Below are 21,925 nucleotides of genomic sequence, written 5' to 3'. Positions count from 1 at the left end.
CAAGCAGGGAGAAAACATTTTTCCTTTTTAACTGGCCTACATCATTCCCCCATAGCAATATTGGTAATGAAATGCCTGTAACGCTTTGAAAGTTAAGATAATCTTTGAGTGAAGTTCATTATATACTGACATGCAGAAAGTACAGTTAACTGATGTATTTAAAACTTTTGAGTTTACAGAAATAAATTTTTAACATTCAATTCAGACTACGCTATCAGCTATTAATACTAAAATTAAAATATTGTAATATAATCTGAGCCTCAAAATAGAAGTATTTTGTTGTCACTGATTTGCTTGGTGACAGTTCAAGTTTGTAAACTTTGACATATGTTTGGCTTTTTAAACTACCATTTTGAAAGTAATGAGAAAAAAAAACCACCCTAAAAAATAAAATGGGGGGGGGCGAAGTCAAGTTTATCAGAGACACCTACCATAAGTGAAGTCAAAAGCCTGAGAAAACAGATTCAAAGTTTTAAACCAGTAGAACTACGTGTGCCAGCGCAACTTCGGTTTGAATAATCAGGCTTCCTTTGCAGTAAACTACAATACCACTGTTCAGGTATTAGATTTTTAAAGAAACAGCTTTGACTCCATACTCTTTTTCAGCAAGCGTAAAATAAAAAGGAAGGTGGCTAGATTTCCTGGAGTATTCAGCCCAGCAAATCCCTACTGCCTGGGCAAAATTTACATGCCACAATCTGAGAAATACCTAGGTACAACTCAAGTTTGTACCTATCACAGAAAGGCATTGAAATAAAGAAAAACACTTTCCAGAATTCTCAGAAAGGAAGTGTAAATCTCAAAGAAAATGGAGACTGGACAGTAGCGTACATGCAAATAGACAAATATGCAATTCCACTATTCATGTCAACAAGTGCACTTTTCACAAATACAACGTTACAAGATGCTAACCTTATTTCTGCTTCAACATCTTTGCTTAGGAACTTGGGTCTGAGGTAATCAGAAGAGTAATACCGTCTTTCAAATACTTGATCACCTTCAGCAGTGAAAGCTTCTCTACAATTTTTTGGGGGCCGATTAAACTGCATTACTTCACGAGCTTTACGGCTACTCTGAAAAATACAATGGCCTTATCATACCAACAGAAAAGCAACCATAATTAAAGATATCAATTTAAAGCTTGTCTTTAAATTGAAAGAAGTTCTCACCCAGAAATAATTTCAATTCCTAAAGAAAAATAAGAAATACAGGAATGAAAGAATGTGAAAAAAATCTATAATGTCGAGAATCTGCTTTTCTTGGTTGAGTAAGACATTTATGTTCTCAAAAAACACCCATTTAGTTTAGCTGCTCATTTATTTTATTCTATTACAAATTTATCTGCATTGTAAGTTCCCTAGTCTCATCAGTCCCTTATAAGTCGCCATGGGAAAAAAAACACTAACCAAGAGGCCACTATGCATAGGTATATTTAACTATCAAAAGTGGAATACACATAGAGGAAACAATCTTCCAAAGAAAGCTGCGAAGTTCATCAAACAATATTCAATTAAAGTTTGGGGAAACATGCTGGTAAAAAAAAAAAACCAACATTGCCAGTGCCAGACTAAGTGGTCACAAGTGCCTTGTGCGAGGCAATCACGTTATCCATTCAGAAGTATCATTCCTTCCACACAATACCCATTCAACTTCTTTCAGATTCAGTTGAAATTGTTCAGGTAGGGCTCAATGATAATAAAGTTACGAAAATTAGTGGTTACGTAAGGCAGAGGGGGAAGAACAAAACAAAGGCAGGGGGGAAAAAACAAAACTAGCATCCCTGCCATGAGAAAAGCCTCGAAAGTTTAGCTGTCACGTATTCCGTTTAGTAACAGCCACGCTTGCTGAACAGTCAGTCAGCTCTGCACTAGACAGAGCATAAACTGCCTCTTTTCCAGTAGGAATGTCAAGAGGACAAACCGGGACAAGTGGTTTTGGAACCACAAAAAGTAAGCATCATTAGTTCTGCTGCTTATAGAATACCCTGCTTTCTTTAAATAAAAATATATACATCTTATTTTTATCTTTTAACATTTTACCTGTAATCTTATCTGCAAGAGTTGGTATCTTCAGTAGTAACAGAAAATCAAAAATCAGTTAAGGTCAGAAGTCATATAATGGCAGAAAACAGTTCTTTAACATGTTTTTATGGTGATCAAAAAATAGACCCCTATCAAAATAGTATGTAATCTTAATTCAACACCATTTGCTAGTCACCTCATTCAGATCCTACTTAATAACTGATTACTGATATTTTTTTATTTTACCAGACTCTATCCACACCCATGTTTCTTTGCACTCTCTCATCTCAAATGCTTTAACGCTGCAGAGTCCAAAGGGGCTCTGGTTGTTGTGGTAGGTGAAACATGCTGTGAATGCTAGCAGGCGGCTGATAATTTCCTGTAAGAGTAGGTGGTTGAATATCCGAAAGGGAACTTTTGAACTCTCAAGCACAAGCCTGCTACACCTATAACTGGTACCTAGCTACCAGTTGCTAGATACAACTGGTACGGGCTGGTTGCAAATTTTGGTAACACCGAGACTACGCAAAACTGACACATCCTGAACCCACCAATTAATAAAGAGACATGAGACAGAAGTTAGGAGGCAGATCACATGCACATGGACTATTTAGACTAGGAAACTAGACCCCTTAGAGGCCCAGAAAGGTGGTGGTGAACATCCCAGAAACAAACAGGTAAGATCCTGGAAACACATGGGGAGAGATCTGTAAAGACAAATCCCAGGGAATGCCCAGGGACCTTGGCCGGTAACAGCCCAAACAGGTACCTGTGAGCAGCCGCACAGCAGGAACCGGTAAGATTTTCTGCCTGACCTTCCCGAACCAGCAGTGATCTCCCTGCTGGGGACAGAAGTTGAGACCTATAAAGGTAGTGTTGTGGGGGCAGGGAAACAAGTGAGTGCATGGAAATAAGAGTAAAAGCTCTAACCTTGCTGATTCTTATATAAATCCCAGGATCTAAATCCACTATGGGTTGTCAGTTTACTCTGTGTCGCCCATGATAGAAAATAGTATTTGAAGTGGAATACTGACAGTTTATTGAATGCCAAGAGGGCCTTACTGGGAGCCCTCCAGTGGAAACGTACTTGTGTGCATACTGCACTATAACACTGATAACTGATACAGTCGGGGTCTACTGAGCCATCAGGGTCCTCACCTCTCCTCAGAGGGGCAAAAAGAAAAATAAAATAAATCTTTCTCTACCTCTTCTGTCCATTATGGACACTATCAGTGAAGGTATTGTATATGCTCCATACGAAGAGAAAACACTTTTCTTTAAAGACCAATAGGGAATGTAGAGCCTTACTTTAATCAGCAGGATTGTTTCTATACCCCTCACATCAATCAAACAATTGGCAACCACTGCATCATCTATTTCCAATGCTGTGAGAACCGATGGGAATTCTGGGTGATGAACTCCTCTGAAGAAAAGAAGAAAAACCACCATTCATAAAGCTCACGTGAGATTCTTTAAAAAAAAAAAATACAAATAGTTCTTTTCAACTAATAATAATTTGAACCACCAAGGCTAAGCAATAAAATTCAAAACATAAAACTTACCTGTGTCTAACGTCATAAACTTTATTCTGAAATTTATTTACAATTATTTGAGGTCTAAATCCATGTGGATAATATTTTGACATCAGTAGCTGTAGAGTTCTTTCATCATTATGATTATCACAGCAAAATGCCTGAACTAGGCTCTTTAAACAAGATTCAACAGCCAAGGTCAGTTCAGTATCTTTCGGATGAATGAAAGCACCTAAAGAAACATAAGAGACAAGGCTTTAGGAGCTGTGTTCCATAACAAAACATTCAGTAGTGCATTTTTACCACTCAAGGCTTTTGTTTTGTTGTGTTGTGTTATGGGGTTTTCTAAGAGTCTAAAATAAACCTTTCTTACAAGAAAAAAAAAAAGTTAACTAAAAGATAAAAAACTCCACAACAGAGAAGCTACCCTGAGAACAGAGACGTATAATTTCTCTTCCTATAGAGACACCCATACATATTCAGAGGCTTACATTTTCTTCCAAGATCTTTGACAGGTCACTACTAACTTCCATTAAGGTACCAATTTTGTGGCACCTCAGCAGGAGTATATCAAGGCAAAGATTGCTTATCAACAATTTAATGCTTTAAGGCTGAAGGCAGAGGAACAACTATACTGCAAGTTAAACAAATATGAAGATTTCCATTATATCACCTGTCTTCAGTTGGACGCGTGTTTTCACATTTTTACCCTGCAGTAAATGCCAAGTACTTAAGTACTTGGCCTTTACACTTACATCCAGAATATGCTGAAGCCATTACTCCTATTCACAAACTGAAAGTAGCGTTCACTGTCAGAGCTGGTCAAAAAACTAATGAAACCAAACTTTCCAAGAAAATCTCAGTTGGTTCTGTCTGAGTTGCTCCACGCAAAACATCAAGTTTGACAAGCCCACAAGTCAGCCACTGGACATGTTGAACAAAATCTGTCCAAGAGCTGGACAGTGCTATCCCTCACGGAACAAGCAGCCAAAGCACAGCAGTCTGATGCTTAGAGGGTATGGGGGAGTCAGAAGGGTGCATTGAAAGTTTGCCATTGTAACTACATAAAATACCTTAACAAAAACAACTGGAAAATGAGGAAAACCAGTAGATGTTAGCTAGTTCACGTGATAAAAAGGAGAGAAGCAAAAGATAACCTACCAGGACAAAACCTTTAGTCCAGGAAGTACAGAAGATATATCTGAAGCTCCTTAAAGAACAAATAGTTTTTCTAAATGAACGCTTTTTATATTAGCAGCCATGCAATAAATCCCATGAGGAAATATTCTAAAGACTGTCTTTTTCAGCAGTCACTCTCACCTAAAGGTCCAACAGGTTTGTGGTTAAAGCGCCCTTGCCTATAGGCTGTTTCAACTGCTTCAAGAAAGGCTGGTATATGTGGTCCAAATCTTTTCAAGGTATTTGTTTTACTATCTTTCAGCTCCCTCAGCTGTTTCTGCTTGGCATCCAGTGCTTGTTTCACATCACAGTCTTCTCTCCTAAGAGAACAGAATTTTCTTCAGTAGCAACAGCTTATAAAGCCTTAAAGTCTCATTTTTCAAGTACTAATAAGGCAGTGTATCAAGACCTCAATACTTCAATGTACAGCTAGCTATGCACATGCAACAATACTTTTATAGTTTCAAGAAACATGACACAAAAAAGCAAGAAAGAAACTTACTACTTTGCAACAGTTTTACAAGACTTTTCTATTTCTAACTATTTATAATAAATTTATTTTATTTCTAATTATATGCTTCAATTTCACTGTCTTCTACAAAGGTCTTTAACAGAACACAAAGTAACTGTTGGTTACAATAATTGATAAAAGACATTTAAACTAAAACATTGTCCTAGTTTCAGCTGGGATAGAGTTAATTTCCTTCCTAGTAGCTGGTACAGTGCTGTGTTTTGGATTTAGGATGGGAACAATGTTGATAACACATCGATGTTTTAGTTGTTGCTAGGTAATGCTTACACTAGCCAAGGACTTTTCCGCTTCCCATGCTCTACCGACTGAGAAGGCTGGAGGTGCACAAGAAGCTGGGAGGGGGCACAGCCAGGACAGCTGACCCAAACTGGCCAAAGGGACATTCCATACCATGTGACGTCATGCTCAGTACGTAAACTGGGGAAAGCTGGCTGGGGGGGGCCGCTGCTTGGGGACTGGCTGGGCATCGGTCGGTGGGTGGTGAGCAATTGCACTGTGCATCACTTGCTTTGTATATTCTTATTATTACTAGTATTTTACTTTATTTCTTTTATTAAACCTGTAGCTAAAGCCACAAGTTTTCTCACTTTTACTCTTCTGATCTCTTCCCCCATCCCACCGCAGGGGGAGTGAGCGAGCGACTGCGTGGTGCTCAGTTGCCGACTGAGGTTGTTAAACCATGACAAACATCAAGTGCAATAAGCAACAATTCTCAAATATCTTAAGACAATAAATGACAACATGGCCATAATCCCCTCCAGTAACCATTGTTCAAGTTCAGGTTTCCAAATCAAAGCCAAAGAGTGCTTTGTTCTTCTAGTTCGGGTATGGGCTAAATTGGTATTTGAACCACTTGCTTCAAAGTCTCTATAAATTTGCCTTTAACTATAGATACAATAATTACCCCTAAGCGTACCTATTCCCTTATATGGTGTTATATATCTTATGACTTCATATCAGGATGTACTAGTATATTAAACTACATGAAAAAAAATTTAAATCGCAGTCTGCCCATAGGATGGTAAAAGAATAAGGGACAGATGGTGAGAGGAAGAAAGAACGGCATTAAACTAACAGTATGTATTTATATTGGGCTTTAAATTAGTAATAACTTTCACCTTTAATAACAAAACAGTTTTCTTAATTTTCCAAAACTTTCTAAATTAAGTCATATTGTGCCAACGACAAAAGTTTAGCAAGTCGTAAGATACACTAGGGAAGGAAAAAAAAAAGGAAACTGAACACCTCAGGGAATGCAGGTACATAAGAAGGGACCTCTTGTAACTTGAAACAAAGAAAAACAGTTACATTCAAAAGTGAAACTTACCTAAGTCTAGCATGTTCTTCCTTACACTTATATATAGCCTGCTGAAACTGATCCACCTGTTGACCAATCATTATTTCCTCATCATGGAATGCCTTTAACTGTTCCCTTAAGTGTGCGATTTTCCTTTGTCTTTCCAATTTTTCAGGCTCTGAAACCTGAAAAGCACTAGAAAAGATCATACTTCAATATTTTAAAACCACACTGATGATTTTTGAGTGACACAAACTTTGTTTTATTACCTGTATCATACAAAAGATTTATGCATTAGAAAGTTATATTTAAGATTCTGTGCGTTTATAAGAACTACAAAGCATAAATACCTTTTTTTTTTTTTTAATTTGTAATCACACATAACTCTCCCCAGTTACATTCCTATTGCATTTAGTTTAAGGTTGGTTTTTTTTTTTTGCAACACCATGGAAGCTAGAAAATGTATATTATCACCAACAAAAAAGAAAAGCTTTTTTTCTGCCCAATTACCACATCACCCTCTAGTCAAAATCTTGGTATGCAAAGCAGCAGCATCAGAAATATTTAAACATTTAACTGGACCCTGCTTAGATTTAAATAAATATTTTCTGTTACTGCAGATTTTCTCATTAATCAGAAGAGCTCACTCCCTGCATACCTATACCTTAATAAACATACACTAGTCACTATATCTGTATTTACCTGCTTTTCAGTTCCTCAATTCGTTTACGTAGCTGTTCATCGTCTTTTCCCAGGCGTTTTAACTCAGTTTTGAAACGATTATAAAGTACCTATGAAGGAAATAGGATACAGTAGTTTAATAAATAGAAGCAAGAAATAATTTCAAGAACTACAGTTTTGAGTAAATTGAACTGCATCAAAACAGACAAACACAACTTGAATTTCAAGAATGTGAAAAGAAGGAATAACACAGTTAACTCGAATCATATTTATTTTGACCTAAGCTTAACATGGCTTAACAACTGTGTAAGGATATAAACCCTAAGGCCCACGAACAGAAACTACTCGCCCAGGCACAGTTTTCAGGCAGAAAATTGCACCTATTTTGAACTGCACTATGGATTCAGGAAGCCTAGACACAGATGGAGAAGTACATATGGGTAGAGCATGGACAAGATTAAAGCTTTAAATTGGTATGAACTTTGAAAGTTCTTTTTGCCTACCTCAGCTTCATTGACTGCTTTTCTTCTTGCCTGCACATCAGCCTTCAAAGAAATACACTGAGGATGCAGGGCTTTTGCTTCTTCACTTATTGTTATTAACTTGTCTTGTATTGCTTTGTACTTTTCTTCTGCTTCATTCACTTTTACCTTTGGTGCAAAAAGAGAATGATACACAAGTAATAACGAAGCAAAATTTTCTTCAAAACCTCTTAACGCTACAGAAGAAATATCTCTCAAAGGAATCCATCTGACATCTCATTTGCTTTTTTTTTGTTAAAAAAAAAATAAAGCAAGTCATTGCCACTATGGATATGCTAAGATGAAAATTAATAAAGGAAAATACTCAGGAAACCAACGGACTACCAAATCTGTGAAATAAACAGCAACCTTCTTTTCTAACTCATGGTTTACTTGAACACAGGACTCTACTACAATAGGGTCAAGTACCACGATATGGAAAGAAGTGAAACAAGTATCTGGACAATGTTCCTTCAACACTACACAGACACGTTCAGCCATGAAGTAAAAATGCCTGAAATGTGAGACAAATACACACTGTTTTAAACATTAAAAAAAAAAAAAATCAATGAAAAATGAGTGCCAATTCAGAAAATTTGGAGAAGTTTTAATAGACTGCAAAGTTCAAAATAATGATGCCTAATGTTTCCCTGCAAAAGATACATTTCGTAAGTGAATCTGGACGTTTGGCAAAATTATTCTTTCTTGCTACCTACAGAAGTCTTAAGTACCATTCAAAGAGTCTGTTAAATTTACAGATGACTCCTGAAATCAGACACTGATCCTTTCTACAGCAATGAAACCCAAGGAAACCCACATGACAGATCTCTGAAAGATGCTCCAACATTACAGAAATAGGCACCAAGTAAGTACTCTCAATAATAAAACAGTTTAAACTACTGTTCACTGGTATGTGTGATGCTAGTCATCTCAAACTTCCAGTCAAAGTAATATATCCCTTACCTGAAACAAAAGTATCAGCATGAAAAGCTGTCCTGGTTTCGGCTGAGATAGAATTAATTTTCTTCCTAGTAGCTGGTACGGTGCTGTGGTTTGGATTTAGGATGACAATAATGTTGATAACACACCGATGTTTTAGTTGTTGCTAAGCAGTGCTTACACTAGTCAGGGACTTTTCAGCTTCCCATGCCCTGCCAGCAAGAATCTGGGAGGGGGCACAGCCAGGACAGCTGACCCCAACTGGCCAAAGGGACATTCCATACCATGTGACGTCATGCTCAGTACATAAACTGGGGGAAAGCTGGCCAGGGGGGGCTGCTGCTCGGGGACTGGCTGGGCATCGGTCAGTGGGTGGTGAGTAATTGCATTGTACATCATTTGCTTTGTGTATTCTGTTTTTATTATTATTACTATTTTACTTTATTTCATTTCAATTATTAAACTGTTTTTATCTCAACCCATGAGTTTTCTCACTTTTAGTCTTCCGATTCTCTCCCCTATCCCACTTGGAGTGGGGGAGGAAGCGAGCAGCTGTGTGGTGCTCAGTTGCCAGCTGGGGTTAAACCACGACAAAACCACACACACATACCCCTACTAAACAACGGAAAACAAAACGTCCTAATATTTTTTATCCAATGAAATGTGGAATGCAAATTTTACTGTTAAGTTTTAGATGGCTAAAATGGTGTATAAATGGCAATGGTCTTAGCTGCTTGTGAAAAGCTAAGATGGCCAGTTTCAATAGCTTACAAGCTAAAGGACAATCATAGTTTAACTATTATTTTTATTCTTGAGTCAAGGAGCCAAAACTAGAGTGACATATGGTTTAAACCATATATATACCTGGCATTCTTCTAGCTTCTGAACAAACTTCTCTGTATTTCCTTCTTCAGCTCTGATGCCTTCTCTGATTGGCTGTATTTCTTTTTCCATCTCACCCACCTAAATAGAAGCATATATTAGCACATATCAGAATGTCCGCAGCAGATTGGGAATAATTTAAAGTATGTTTCATATGAGGAAACATATTTTAACAGACATTTACCACTGCCCATGCCATTTTATGTTTCAAATCTTCAAGACGATTTCGCATGTCATTCACAAACCCAATGCTTTTGTAACGTTCCTTTGTTTCACAATAAAGCTGCTTAAGTTCTTGAAGACGCTTAAAAAAAGAAAAGAAGGACATTCAATTGTGACTGCAAAGAGCTGTGATATAAAATGAAATCTTGGAAAGTTGTGGGGTTTTTTTGATTTAATGTCACTAAGACCTAATCAAATCAAAACTATGTAGTTTAACTCCTACAGTTATTCCAGTGCTCAGATCTGTACTAATAATTACTTTAGCTTTTACATACCTCTACTCCTTGTTCTATCTGAATACATGTATTTTCTTTAGTTTTCATAATAGATGAATAATCTTCTTTCATTTGTTCCAGCTGAGTTGCCTTCATAAAAAACTAAAAAGGAATAAAAAGATGCAGATGTCAGATTCAGCAACTTATCTAAGTGAACTTTAAATAATTACCATAGAAAGACCACTCATCCCAACCTCTATGCATGCTGAATGATACCCAAAGTAAAATAACTGGTGGGGTATTTCTGAATAACGAACTAACTCAGCAGTGTCCGAGATTTTTTAAAAATTTATTAGTGTCTTTAGAGAGAAGAAACTTCAAAAAAATTGTTTTTTCAAGTGGATGACTGCTACAATCAGACAGTGTACTGGGTCTGGCTGGGATGGAGTTAAGTTTCTTCATAGCAACTATCATGGTGCTGTGTTTTAGCTATGTGACCAAAACAATGCTGATAACACACTAATGTTTTCGCTGTCGCTGAAGGGTGTTTGTATATCATCAAGGACTCCTCTCTTTCTCACTCTGCCCTCCCAGTGAATAGACTGGCGGGGCGTGCAAGAGGTTGGGAGGGGATACAATCAGGCAGATGACCCCAACTAACCAAAGAGATATTCCATCCCATAAAACATCATTGTCGTGGTTTAATCCCAGCTGGCAAGTAAGCACCACACAGCCGCTCGCTCACTCCCCCACGGTGGGATGAGGGAGAGAATCAGAAGAGTAAAAGTGAGAAAACTCGTGGGTTGAGATAAGAACAGTTTAATAGCTAAAGCAAAAGCCACCCACACAAGCAAAGCTAAACAAGGAATTCATTCACTGCTTCCCATCAGCAGGCAGGTGTTCAGCCATCCCCAGGAAAGCAGGGCTCCATCACGCGTAACGGTTACTTGGGAAGACAAACACCATCACTGCGAACATCCCCCCCCTCCTCCTTCTTCCCCCAGCTTTATATGCTGAGCATGACGTCATATGGTGTGGAATATCCCTGTGGTCAGTTGGGGTCAGCTGTCCCGGCTGTGTCCCCTCCCAGCTTCTGGTGCACCCCCAGCCTACTCACTGGTGGGGTGGTGTGAGGAGCAGAAAAGGCCTTGACTCTGTGTAAGCACTGCTCAGCAATAATGAAAACATCCCTGTTTCCAGCACAAATCCAAAACATAGCCTCATACTAGCTACTATGAAGAAAATTATCCCAGCCAAAAGCAGCACAGTCATGCTTAGCAATAAACAGGGAGAGGAAAGGGTTTAGGAGGGTTAGCCATCTTTTGCTCAGGAACTGGCCAGGCATCAGTCTACCCATGGGAGGTGGTGAGTGATTGCCTTTGCATGTCTTGTTTTGCTTTCTTTCTCTCTTCTTCCAGCTTTTCCTTCATTTTTTTAAACAATTTTTATCTCAGCCCACGAATTTTCTTGCTTTTACTCTTCCTTTCCTCTTCCCTCATTGCAAGTAGGGGGCAGCAGGGAAGTGAGCGAATGGCTGTGTGATGCTTAGCTACTTACCCGAGTTAATCCACAACAGGTCATTAAAATTAAGAATTCTGAATTTTTTTTCCTCCAAATGCGACCTCTAAAAATTTGAAATCAGTATTTCAATGTTTAATCAAAATGTTAAATGATTTTTCTTACCTTGTACTTGTCACCTTCATTTTTAGACTGTAAAAAGTGCTTACTCATCTCTTGGGTTAAAACAGACACAGGATTATCTACCTGTAAAAATAAATTACTTTCTTTTTATTTTAAGTTAAAAGGTTCTTGTGTAACTGCATATCCATGAGCAAACCGTCTCCCTGTTCCATGCCCAGCAATTCAGTAATAAGCTGAGAGAAGCAGATCCAAAAATTAAGATTTCTACTCCTCTCACCTCTTTTTTTTAAAAAAAAAAAAAACCAAACAAAACCCACCAACAATAAACAAACAAAAAGTTTTTAAAAAAATCCAACTCCATCAAGTACAAATTAGAACCACAACAAGGACAACTAAGGAACTGCTTCCAAGAGGATAACTGACTTCTAGAAAGACAGTTCCTGTTTTTTTCCATTTATTTAACAAGATCAGCATTAGGAATTTTGTCCAATGCTGTTTAATTTCTCATTATTTAATTGATCAAAGTATTGCATTAAATGCAATGAATTGCCCCATATATTCTTATGGAAGTTTCCACAAAATAAAATCAATACATACTAACAGAAGTTTATATTATTTGAAAGGCTGAGTATGTGGAGCATGTGAAAATTCATGTGCACTACCTGATATTTCCTGAACCACTTAAGCAGCAAAAACACACTCAAATTTCTGCAACAGCAAGAACTGAAGTAATGAGCAGAAAAAAAACCCCTCCAGGTATGAAAGAAACCTACATATGCTAAGACTGTCATTAACAGGATACATGACTCACAGGTCATAGATCATAGTAAATACTTATCTGTCTGGGACAGAACCTTATTCTGCATTGTATGAGGTATAAATTTCAATTTTCTTTTGCCATGGCATTTGATCTTGCAAGAACACAAAAGAGGTGAACCTCTCTCATTTAATGAAATGGAACATTGCTCTTTAATTGAAGAATTATAACTTCACATGCTGATGTCTTAAATTGCACAGAATTTAAACACTATAACAATTACCTGTATATTAAAGTGATCCAGTATTCCTACAAGTTCCTCTTTCTTTGAAGAAATTAAGGTCCCTAATGGTAAAAAAAGAAAGGAAAAATACCAATAGGTCCAAAGTAAAGAGACATACAATGCCCTAGCTTTTTGTTCAATCTAGTGGTTCTTAGTAAATGTAAAAAATGAGATTAGTATTTTTGTAATACAGATTTAGTCCTAAATGAGAAACACAGTTTGGTTGGGGTTTTTTAGTCTTTCTGATATATTTGCATTTGTACACAAAGACTTCTAATTACAGTCCCTCCTTGCCTCATAAACCCTCTGTGACAGAATTTAGGTAGGTCAGCAAACTCAACAAAAACTCTAAAAACTATGTTCAGCCTCATCACACAAGATTTTCATAAAGACAAATACTGTATGACCTCACATCATGCAGAACCTGACACAACTGCTTTTGACATGCTAAAATATTCTTAGTCTAAGGTAAACACAAAAAAAATGGACATCATCATCCTTGAATGATGAATGAAATGAGCAACATCATACTTTACTAACATCAAGACATTTAAAGCAATGAAAACATTTAAGGAGCTTCTAAGACTGAGAACAAAAACTACCACCAACCAGATTTGCTTTTCAGTCTGTAACTTCTGCTTCCATCCAGATTAATGTGCTGATTCACAATAATAGAGCCACCATACACTTCTGGTTTAAATGCATCTCTACCTTGGTTTCGCAAAGTTATAGAAATATCTGCAGAACTAAAAAATAAAAACAATAAAAAAGGACAAATGAAATTAGTTCAAAATCTAAAAAAAAAAAAAAATAAATCCAGAACATTATGATTTTCCACAAAAAATTGTCAAGTCTTGTACAGGTCACAACTGGAAGTCAGTCATAGTACCAATTGGAACAAGATACATTTATGTTGTTTGAACCAAAACAGCATCAGAGACACATCACCAGAAAGACTGCCCTGTTTGCACCTTCTATGCTTCAGATAAATCATAAGCCAAAAGCAAAGAGTTGTGAGAGCAGATTTCCCCCACCCTCCCTTCCCATCTGAGTGCCCCCATCTTTAGGTTGCAGAATCAAGTTGCTTTTTGGTTGTTCTCCCAAACTGGCTTCTATAGAAAACAGTGGCTTAGCTTCTACAGCCGTCCCTAACCAAAGTAATCTATAGCAGAATGCTTAAGGCATTCTTCTAGAAAAGATGAGATGTGGTTTCAGTTCTAAATTCAGATTTTCTGTTTGTGAAATGCTGAAGCATTAAGTTATTATACATAAGGCAGGTTACTGCCAACAATTTTACTCTGAAGGGAAAAGCCTGGGGCTCTGAGTTACAGCTTTATGTAAATGTAAACTTTAAACCTCCTCTCCTGTCTTTTCATTGATTCCCCTAAACATGTTATCCCCACCCTTGCAGCAGTCATGAATCCACTTCCTGCATGTTTAATAATCCACCTGTATGTCAAGGTCTTTATAGTGTATATTCATTCATTCAGAAAGGCAGAAAAAGGATTAACCTCACTGCTCGCAGAACAATCATAACTAGTTTCCTATGAATTTTTTCTAATGAAATTTTTTCTAATGAAAATTATTTTTCTTCTGTAGGATATTCAAGTACATCACGGAAGCAGTACACAAGAACTGGGCAATACACAGGATATATCACTACGTTAACAGTATACTACTGGTAAATTACTGGTAAAATTTCTAATGTGTTTTTTGTTTGTAGTTTTGTTTTTTTTGTTTAAATATGGTCTCTTCAGTGTTATGCTTTTTATTGAAATCTGGTAGATCCAATAAAAGAACTGAGAAAATGAAGGTGAACAGAAAACTGATCAGCTAGCCCGAATCACAATCACTAACCAACATGTTCAACCTTAAAACTAAAGAAGTTTTACTTACGTCTCTCCATCTCGTACAAACATTTTTAATGAGGAACCTCTATTAGTTGCAGTGGCTTTTCCACCAAGTCCAACAATAAGAGCAGTTAATACAGAACTTTTTCCACCTGTAATAGAAGCATTGAGCTTTTTTTAAAAAAGAAGTTCTTGTAACTCTTTATCCAATTCACCCATATTACAGATTTTTGTTTGACTGTTTATGTATTCATGCACTTAAAGTCCAAATTCTGTCTTTATTGAACAAACATATAAAATAGCAATAACTCTAAAAAAACATCCACCACTTCCAAGGTTCTCCCTATAAAAAAAACAAAACCATGCTGAGTCAAACTTCTGTTACTACTATTTATCAATTTGCATTCAACAAGATGTCCTATCTCAGGAGGAAAGAATCTCCCTTTCCTTACAAGCATACAGTAAACATGTATACAACAAAAGAAATCAAACACAGATTACCATTTATAGAACTAGCTGAAAGGTTTTAAGCTCTCTTTCAAAATTTATGTTTAATTTTTGAAATTCCCTCTCCAAGAAAAGTGAACTTGCATAAATAAGTATCATTTCCTTCTCCTATAATAGTTTCTACATAACATATACTTGGACAATTACTGTGCATTTAATAATGAACATACGAGTACATTTATTTAAGTATAAATTTATGTATGATTTAGCTAAGAAAAGATTTATATTCACATTATCTTTTGCAAATCTCCAAATTTAAGTCCTAACTTTTTCACCAGACTTGAACTACTGGGATAGACCTGTGTGGTTCCCAAGTCCAGAAGTGAATCCGTTTCCATTCCTAAAAGATGGCTAGCAATTCTGATTCAAATAAAAAATTACATCTTCTAAATCATTAACGAAAGTGTTCTTTGACAAAGAAATTATGCAATTGATACTTACTTCCATTGTTTCCAACAACAAAATTGAGATTTGATCCAAACTGAAAAGGCCCCAACATTGAATGGCACATGAAGTTCTTCAGCTGGATACTTTCAATTATCCCAACCTCCCCCACAGTCTAAAGAATAAACAATTAAAACTGGTGTTATGTATGAATTTTAATGAGATACAGTTTATCTATTTTAAATACAATGAGAATTCAAACGATGGCATAATATAAAACATCAATGGTTACAAAATACAAGGAAGTCAGAAGGGTTTCATGACACTATGAAAAGTTGCTTGCTACAGAGCAGTTACGTAATAAAATAAGAGGAAAACAGTTACCAAAGCTGATCACTCACCCATAGTAACTTTCAGTTCTCCCCATAACTAACTTAGAATTAATACAATATAAAAGAGTAAGATCATTGATTCTACACAGTTGTCAGAGCAGTAAAAAAGAGCATCACAGAAAGACTTTTTTGTTACTTGAATAATACTATTTGTGAGAATTCTTAGCACAGCTTAGGAGGGAAAGTACATTAGATCAGGAAGGAGGAAATGAAACTAGAAATGGGACAGCCCACTGTTCAGCTGGTGGAGTACTGTTTTGACAGGAAACTTTAGTTTTATCACCAGTGCTTCAGAAAAAGCGATTTTTTCTAAGAAAGCCAAGTCCTCAGGAAAAATAAACAAACCAATGACACAGAGCAGCTGCTGTTCAAGAAAATGAAGTGAGGAAAAATGCTTCTGCATATCAACAATCAACCAGTGTCTTATAATACATAAGAAAGTATTTGCAATCTCAGAAATTATTTTTTAAAAATCCTCCATCAAATTAGAATTCAACTATTACAAAAGAGCAGGAAAAAAAAAGTACTCCTGTTTTCAAGTTTCATTTCATCAAAACATGCATTTCAAACACTATATTTTTTTTAGTCATTTGAAAGTGTCAGCTGTGCAAAACAAAAGTATTTTGTGCTTCTTTTGGTAAATAATTTGTTTCCTAAATATTTTCTTTGCTTTTACTACAACTACTAACCAAATATACCATACTTCTATCAAACAAAATCTGTTTCCTTTATTTGGTTATTTCACAACTTCAGTAGTATTCATTCTATAAAACCAGAATACTGGTATTTTACAATCAACCGTTGTAACTACATGACCCAAAAGACATAAGGTAAGAATGAACTCATGCAGAAATCCTCACCACAGACATTACCTCTAGTTTCTTTTATATTGGTTCCACTGAAGCCTACATGCAAGACATTTATTTCAACGTCAAAAAAAAAGCACAGAACTTTTTTTACATTAACTTTTTCTTACATCTCCCCCCCAACTTTTTAAACTTACCGACAGAAAAGAGAAATTACTATCAGCTGATGACTGTGAATTTTCTTCTTCATTAGACTCATCGCTATGTTCATCTGTGTATTCTTGTCTCTGTCTTTTGTGGGATCCAGGCTTTGAAATACTTTCCTCCTTTCTCTTACCCATGAGTACTGAAAAATGAAAGTAATGAAAGATTGTAGGTTTCAGTCTTCTAGATGAAAACATACGTACAGATGATAGCACAGACATACCAGTTTACTTCCGTAAAAAAAAATATTAAGATCATAGCAAACATTGCAACAAACAAATACTTTTTCAGAACTGAAATCTCCGTGAATTTAAGCCTAAGCTTATTATGAAGAGGTCGTATTAGAAGAAAAGAAACACAACTTCATTATTCTAATCAAGCTGAATTTGTTTGTTGATTAACAACAAAATCAACCTTGATTCTGTTTTCCTTGGTACTTTAGAATTGGTTTTGGTTAGTCATGGTGTTGAAAATTAAGTTGTAAAAAGTACATAACTACCATAATATGATCAGCAGCATCAATGCAAGTTTGATTAAATTGAGCTGCACAACCAAAAAGAAAATATATTAATTATATGTGGTTGACAAATGCCTAGAAAATTAATATGCAGAACACATAAGAGTAGAATAAAGGAAAACTAAGATTCCTAGCACTGTTCCTGTGCTGTTTCTTCCACGCAGCCACCCTGCTTTTGTGAGGCAGTGTAATGTGATCACAGTAAACAAAATGCTGTTATTTTACTAATGAAGGATAACAATTCTCTAACATAGAGAACATAGTATTTCCTCTACAAATGAATAAATAACGCACAGACTTCCTGCACTAATGACTGGTCAGAAATGAATCTTGCAAGAGTAACAAGGTCTACTAAAGTCACATAAAACTGAAACAACAGGCATCAAGATTAGTCAAAATCTCACATTTTCTGTAACTGTACCTTTAGGGCATGGTTTTTATTCCCCCAAATGTATGTATTACATTCTGCATACCTAGAGTCCCAAAGCACTACACTAAACATGGAAGTTCACATACTTTTGCCCAAAGTAGAAGCAAGGTCCTGTTTATACAAAGTCAATGCACAATACTTTTATTTGCTAGTAGTTAAGTCACCTACTAGTAAGTGTCCAAAACAGGCTAAAACTGACATCAGCCGCATAGCTTTCTGACATCAAAGAGTTTCTGAAATGGAGTATGTTCTCCTATTCAGACAACTTTGTTTACTAGAATTTAATCTAGAGCTCCCTCCTAGGAAAGATGGCAACCAACTTAAATGCATCACACCAGTTTAAGCAAAATTCAGAGGCATTAAATGTAATTAATATCCACTGCTATAGAAAGATCACTGCATGACACATGGCCTAAGAGTAGGCTGAGTTTATTTATCAAAATAAATATTATTTTTTTTTTAAATGGGGTGGGGCACAGGAAAGGAAAGAATGACCAGCATTAGAGACATTGCACATCCAAAGTTGATACCATGTGTGGTGGTTTGAGACCAAATTGACTGTGTGGAGACTGGGGGTGTGGTATCCAGAACACCAACCTGTTCTATCATTCTATAACACTTCTAGTCACAGATACATTTAACGATAACAAGTGACCACTTCCTTGTCCCACAGGACAGATGGGACCATCCAGGAGAGAAGACAGACAGGTCATCCTAACAGCTCCTAACAAGATCTCCTGTGTCCTGCAGGGGAGATGACACAGCCCATGAGAAGGCTGGGTGGATCAGCACAGCGGTTCCAGCTGTGCAATGCACAGCCTCAGGGCCCCACAGGGCCACCTCGTTAAAGCCCTCAGGCCCTCCCAGAGCTTCTCTGTGGGTCTTGCTCCACATTCTCCCTTCAAATGTTTTAAGATTAATAACTTGAAGAATCTACAGAGAACTCAGTGAAATAAAGACTGCTAAATTACAACTTTAGTCATAAGAACTAGCGCTGCAATGGAGAGGAACAGTCTTTCCTCCCTCTGCCTCTTCTGTTTCTGTCTCATCCCCCTGAGTTCAAGCAGCACTTTACACAGCAGAATAATAAACCGCCTCAAGGCACTGATTCTACTGAAAATTAATGCAGGAAAAAACTTTCTTTTTAAATGAGAGAAGTTCCCCAACCATTTCATCATGTAGACCTGTATGTTTGGGTCATCGTGGCGAAAGAGAGTGCTTCTTTGAGCAGCTTCTTTTGCTTGCGTCAGCTTAACGTTCTGGTCAATCTATAGCCTGATTTCAACTGACGGAAGGTTAGCTAGCTCATACTACCATATCACAGACAACAGCATTTATTATATGAAACACCACAGACATTAAAATTTGTTACATCATTACATAGTACTTAATTTCTATTCTAGATATTTGTTGACTGTTTTATAAAATACAGTGTCTAATAATTCCCTCAACTAATTTTATTTGACACAGCATCTAAATGATAAAGAAAAAATAATATGCATCTCTTTCCATTAAGTGCAATGAACAAAATTCAAAGCAAATGCAGAAATGCAATAAACTTCCCGTCTGACATTCTTGCAATAATTTTCTATGGCAGGGATTTCAGATCAAATACTGGATTATTATTATGTCCACTAAGTATTTACAGGGAATGTCATTTCCATTTTATGTTATGTAGTTTAACACTATACACTCAGAAACCAAGGAGCAAATACACTTCATGATTCAGTTACATACCTTTTGCTATGCTACTTTCGGTTTCCTACATAAACATGTCTTTATGCTTAAATTACGCAGACCAGGAAAGAGTCACTGGTATGCTCTTGGAATTTATCCGTCACCCAAATATGAAGACAAGCATTCATTCAATCTGCTGTTCCATTGAAATCTCCCTCTAGAAAGAAGGGAAAACACAAAATTTAAATGCTGCAATTATTAATGTCTGAACTAAAGATCACGGCTATGAGTTCCATCACTATAACATTTGGATGTTTAAGAAAAAGAGAGTATAAGAGTGGAAAACAGAACAAAATAACCTAGAAGAAAACTCACTCATGTAATCTAAGCGTGACGAAGGCAAAGGACAGAATTGTCTGCACCCCGGAACTCTTGAAGAGCTAATACTGCAAACAAGACTTAACTGGAACTGCAAGCAGGCTGTATTGAAATAGCCTCAGAAATTATTATGGCAAGTACCAGTGGATGCAATACCTACACTGAATACAAAAAAGCCAGAAGGAAAGAGAAACGGATTGCAGCAGCAAAGAATCTGCTAATGAGACTTCACAAGAAACAAAGCTTTAAAAGCTAAAGGAAGAAATAATCAACATAAAAAAACCCCCAAAAACCCACAGAAAATGACACATACATTTGAATTTTATCTTTAGATCACCTTGACATTTTTGACAGGAAAAGTTCCTTTTTTTTTTTTTTATATTAATTGCTCCCAAAACTCTTGCACCACAACATCCCCAATTTTCTTCATTAAGTTTTTAATTGAAAAAATAGTTGATTTCAGTCTTGGCACCACTTACCATGACTTTAACAACAGTTTGGGAATAACTATTCACGGCAAAGGAAAAGCAGCTGATCTGACCTATCTGAAAGTTATTAAAATGTGCAATGCTATATTGGAAACAATTAAACTGGCAAAAACATACATTAGTACAAGTATTTTAAGATATGTAGTAGACTAATGGGAAGCCAACAATGGACACTATTGACAAATGTTAACAGAAGTTTTTTTTAATGGACCAGACATCATATTTAAAAAACTGAAGTCTAAATTTATGTTTATATTGCAATATAAAGTAGGACTATGATAATGGAAACTTGTGATGACAGAGTGAGGAACCTCAATAATTCAAATGAGAACCCAACTGTTTTTCAGAAAGACAAAACAAAAGTACTGATTTAATAGAGAAAATGAACTTTATTATCATGGATGTAAGAACATACAGTTAGGAATAAAAACTGGAGCTATAAATTGGGCACAAATAAGGGCAAGACAGATCCAATTATAAAAACATCACAGGATCACTATAAATTATTACAAGTAATTGTTACACATGGAATGAGAGCACGAAAGAAAAACGCAATCCTCATGTGCTGTATAAAACTATGAGGACTATTACATGTTATAGTAGAAAAGTATTTACCCTGTTAACACCAAAGTATAGGAAAACAGACGCTGCATCCACTGGAAGCAACATGCACTGATGCCCACCCATGTTCCAACTTAACCGATGACATCTCTTTCCAGTTTCCATTGCAATGCAGTTCTACAACTGTTTTCCCCTTCCCCTACCTGGCTAGTCATAGTCGGCCTCAGCCAGAGCAGTCACAACCAACCTACTGCCACCAAAACCACTCCACCGGCTTTTTGGCAGCCTTCTGTTGGCCTGGTGTCCATGTAAGGCAGGAAGCGGCTGCCACTCAAAACATCCACTTTAACCACTCTGCACCCACACCAGCTACAACCTGCATTGCCTTTCGTCCAGCTAGCAAAACCGAGGTAGAGAAAAGACATCAGAGCAGACCTACGGCGGGATGAATGCAAGATACGGGAGGAAGCTAAGGCATAGGGTGGGAGAAGAGGAAGAAAAGAGTCGTGTTCTTCTGCTGATGTACAGCACACTACGTTTGTTTAAACAGACACAAAGATAGCGATAAATAAATCACACGTTAACTCCAGTGGTTTATAATAATGAACGAAGGGAACATACGCTATCTGTTGTACTCGAAAGGCACATATTTCAGAGAACCGAAGTCAGAAGCCTAGCTTCATACACAGCAGTGGAGTGCCATGTATTTTAAGGGCTATCCGAGCCAGATGTCCCATGTTAGGCTACATGACTGACATTCACAACTCCCCTCCGAATATATTCGTAGCCAATGCACAGGAAGTCTACGCCATCCCATCTAGACACTGGAAAAAGCTCTGTGACAAACAGCAGCACAGAAGGCAGCTCCACGCCCTCTACGGGGAGGCACAAGGGAAGAGGGGACAGAAATCCCCCCCCGCTCACACCTCCAATCCCACGGTTATCTCTTGCTTAGCCCAACAGTTTCTCCAGACCACCGGGAAGGATCCACTCACCTCCAGAGAGGCGACACCGGTCCCTCCGCGGCTG

At 37.0% G+C, this 21,925-nt stretch overlaps 1 protein-coding gene across 1 annotated transcript in view; it reads right to left on the bottom strand.

The window, feature by feature from the left end:
• The window catches only part of SMC6 (structural maintenance of chromosomes 6), a 34,033-nt gene extending 14,360 nt beyond the window's left edge, over positions 1 to 19,673 (bottom strand). Inside the window, exons 1-17 of the mRNA XM_009334344.1 lie at positions 19,530 to 19,673; positions 16,839 to 16,987; positions 15,501 to 15,618; positions 14,599 to 14,704; positions 13,312 to 13,448; positions 12,703 to 12,764; positions 11,705 to 11,785; positions 10,082 to 10,183; positions 9,769 to 9,888; positions 9,567 to 9,665; positions 7,746 to 7,892; positions 7,264 to 7,352; positions 6,592 to 6,756; positions 4,874 to 5,052; positions 3,584 to 3,785; positions 3,330 to 3,444; positions 913 to 1,073 (exon numbers count right to left, since the gene is read on the bottom strand). Coding sequence (XP_009332619.1) covers positions 913 to 1,073; positions 3,330 to 3,444; positions 3,584 to 3,785; positions 4,874 to 5,052; positions 6,592 to 6,756; positions 7,264 to 7,352; positions 7,746 to 7,892; positions 9,567 to 9,665; positions 9,769 to 9,888; positions 10,082 to 10,183; positions 11,705 to 11,785; positions 12,703 to 12,764; positions 13,312 to 13,448; positions 14,599 to 14,704; positions 15,501 to 15,618; positions 16,839 to 16,982 — 2,027 coding nt within the window. The 5' untranslated portion in view covers positions 16,983 to 16,987; positions 19,530 to 19,673. The remainder of the gene's footprint in view (positions 1 to 912; positions 1,074 to 3,329; positions 3,445 to 3,583; positions 3,786 to 4,873; positions 5,053 to 6,591; positions 6,757 to 7,263; positions 7,353 to 7,745; positions 7,893 to 9,566; positions 9,666 to 9,768; positions 9,889 to 10,081; positions 10,184 to 11,704; positions 11,786 to 12,702; positions 12,765 to 13,311; positions 13,449 to 14,598; positions 14,705 to 15,500; positions 15,619 to 16,838; positions 16,988 to 19,529) is intronic.
• Between the last annotated feature and the right edge of the window lie 2,252 nt (positions 19,674 to 21,925).

This window comes from Pygoscelis adeliae, unplaced genomic scaffold (genome assembly GCF_000699105.1).
Source record: "Pygoscelis adeliae isolate BGI_AS28 unplaced genomic scaffold, ASM69910v1 Scaffold211, whole genome shotgun sequence".
NCBI classification, from domain to species: domain Eukaryota; kingdom Metazoa; phylum Chordata; class Aves; order Sphenisciformes; family Spheniscidae; genus Pygoscelis; species Pygoscelis adeliae.
This window is presented reverse-complemented; position numbering and strand designations above follow the sequence as displayed.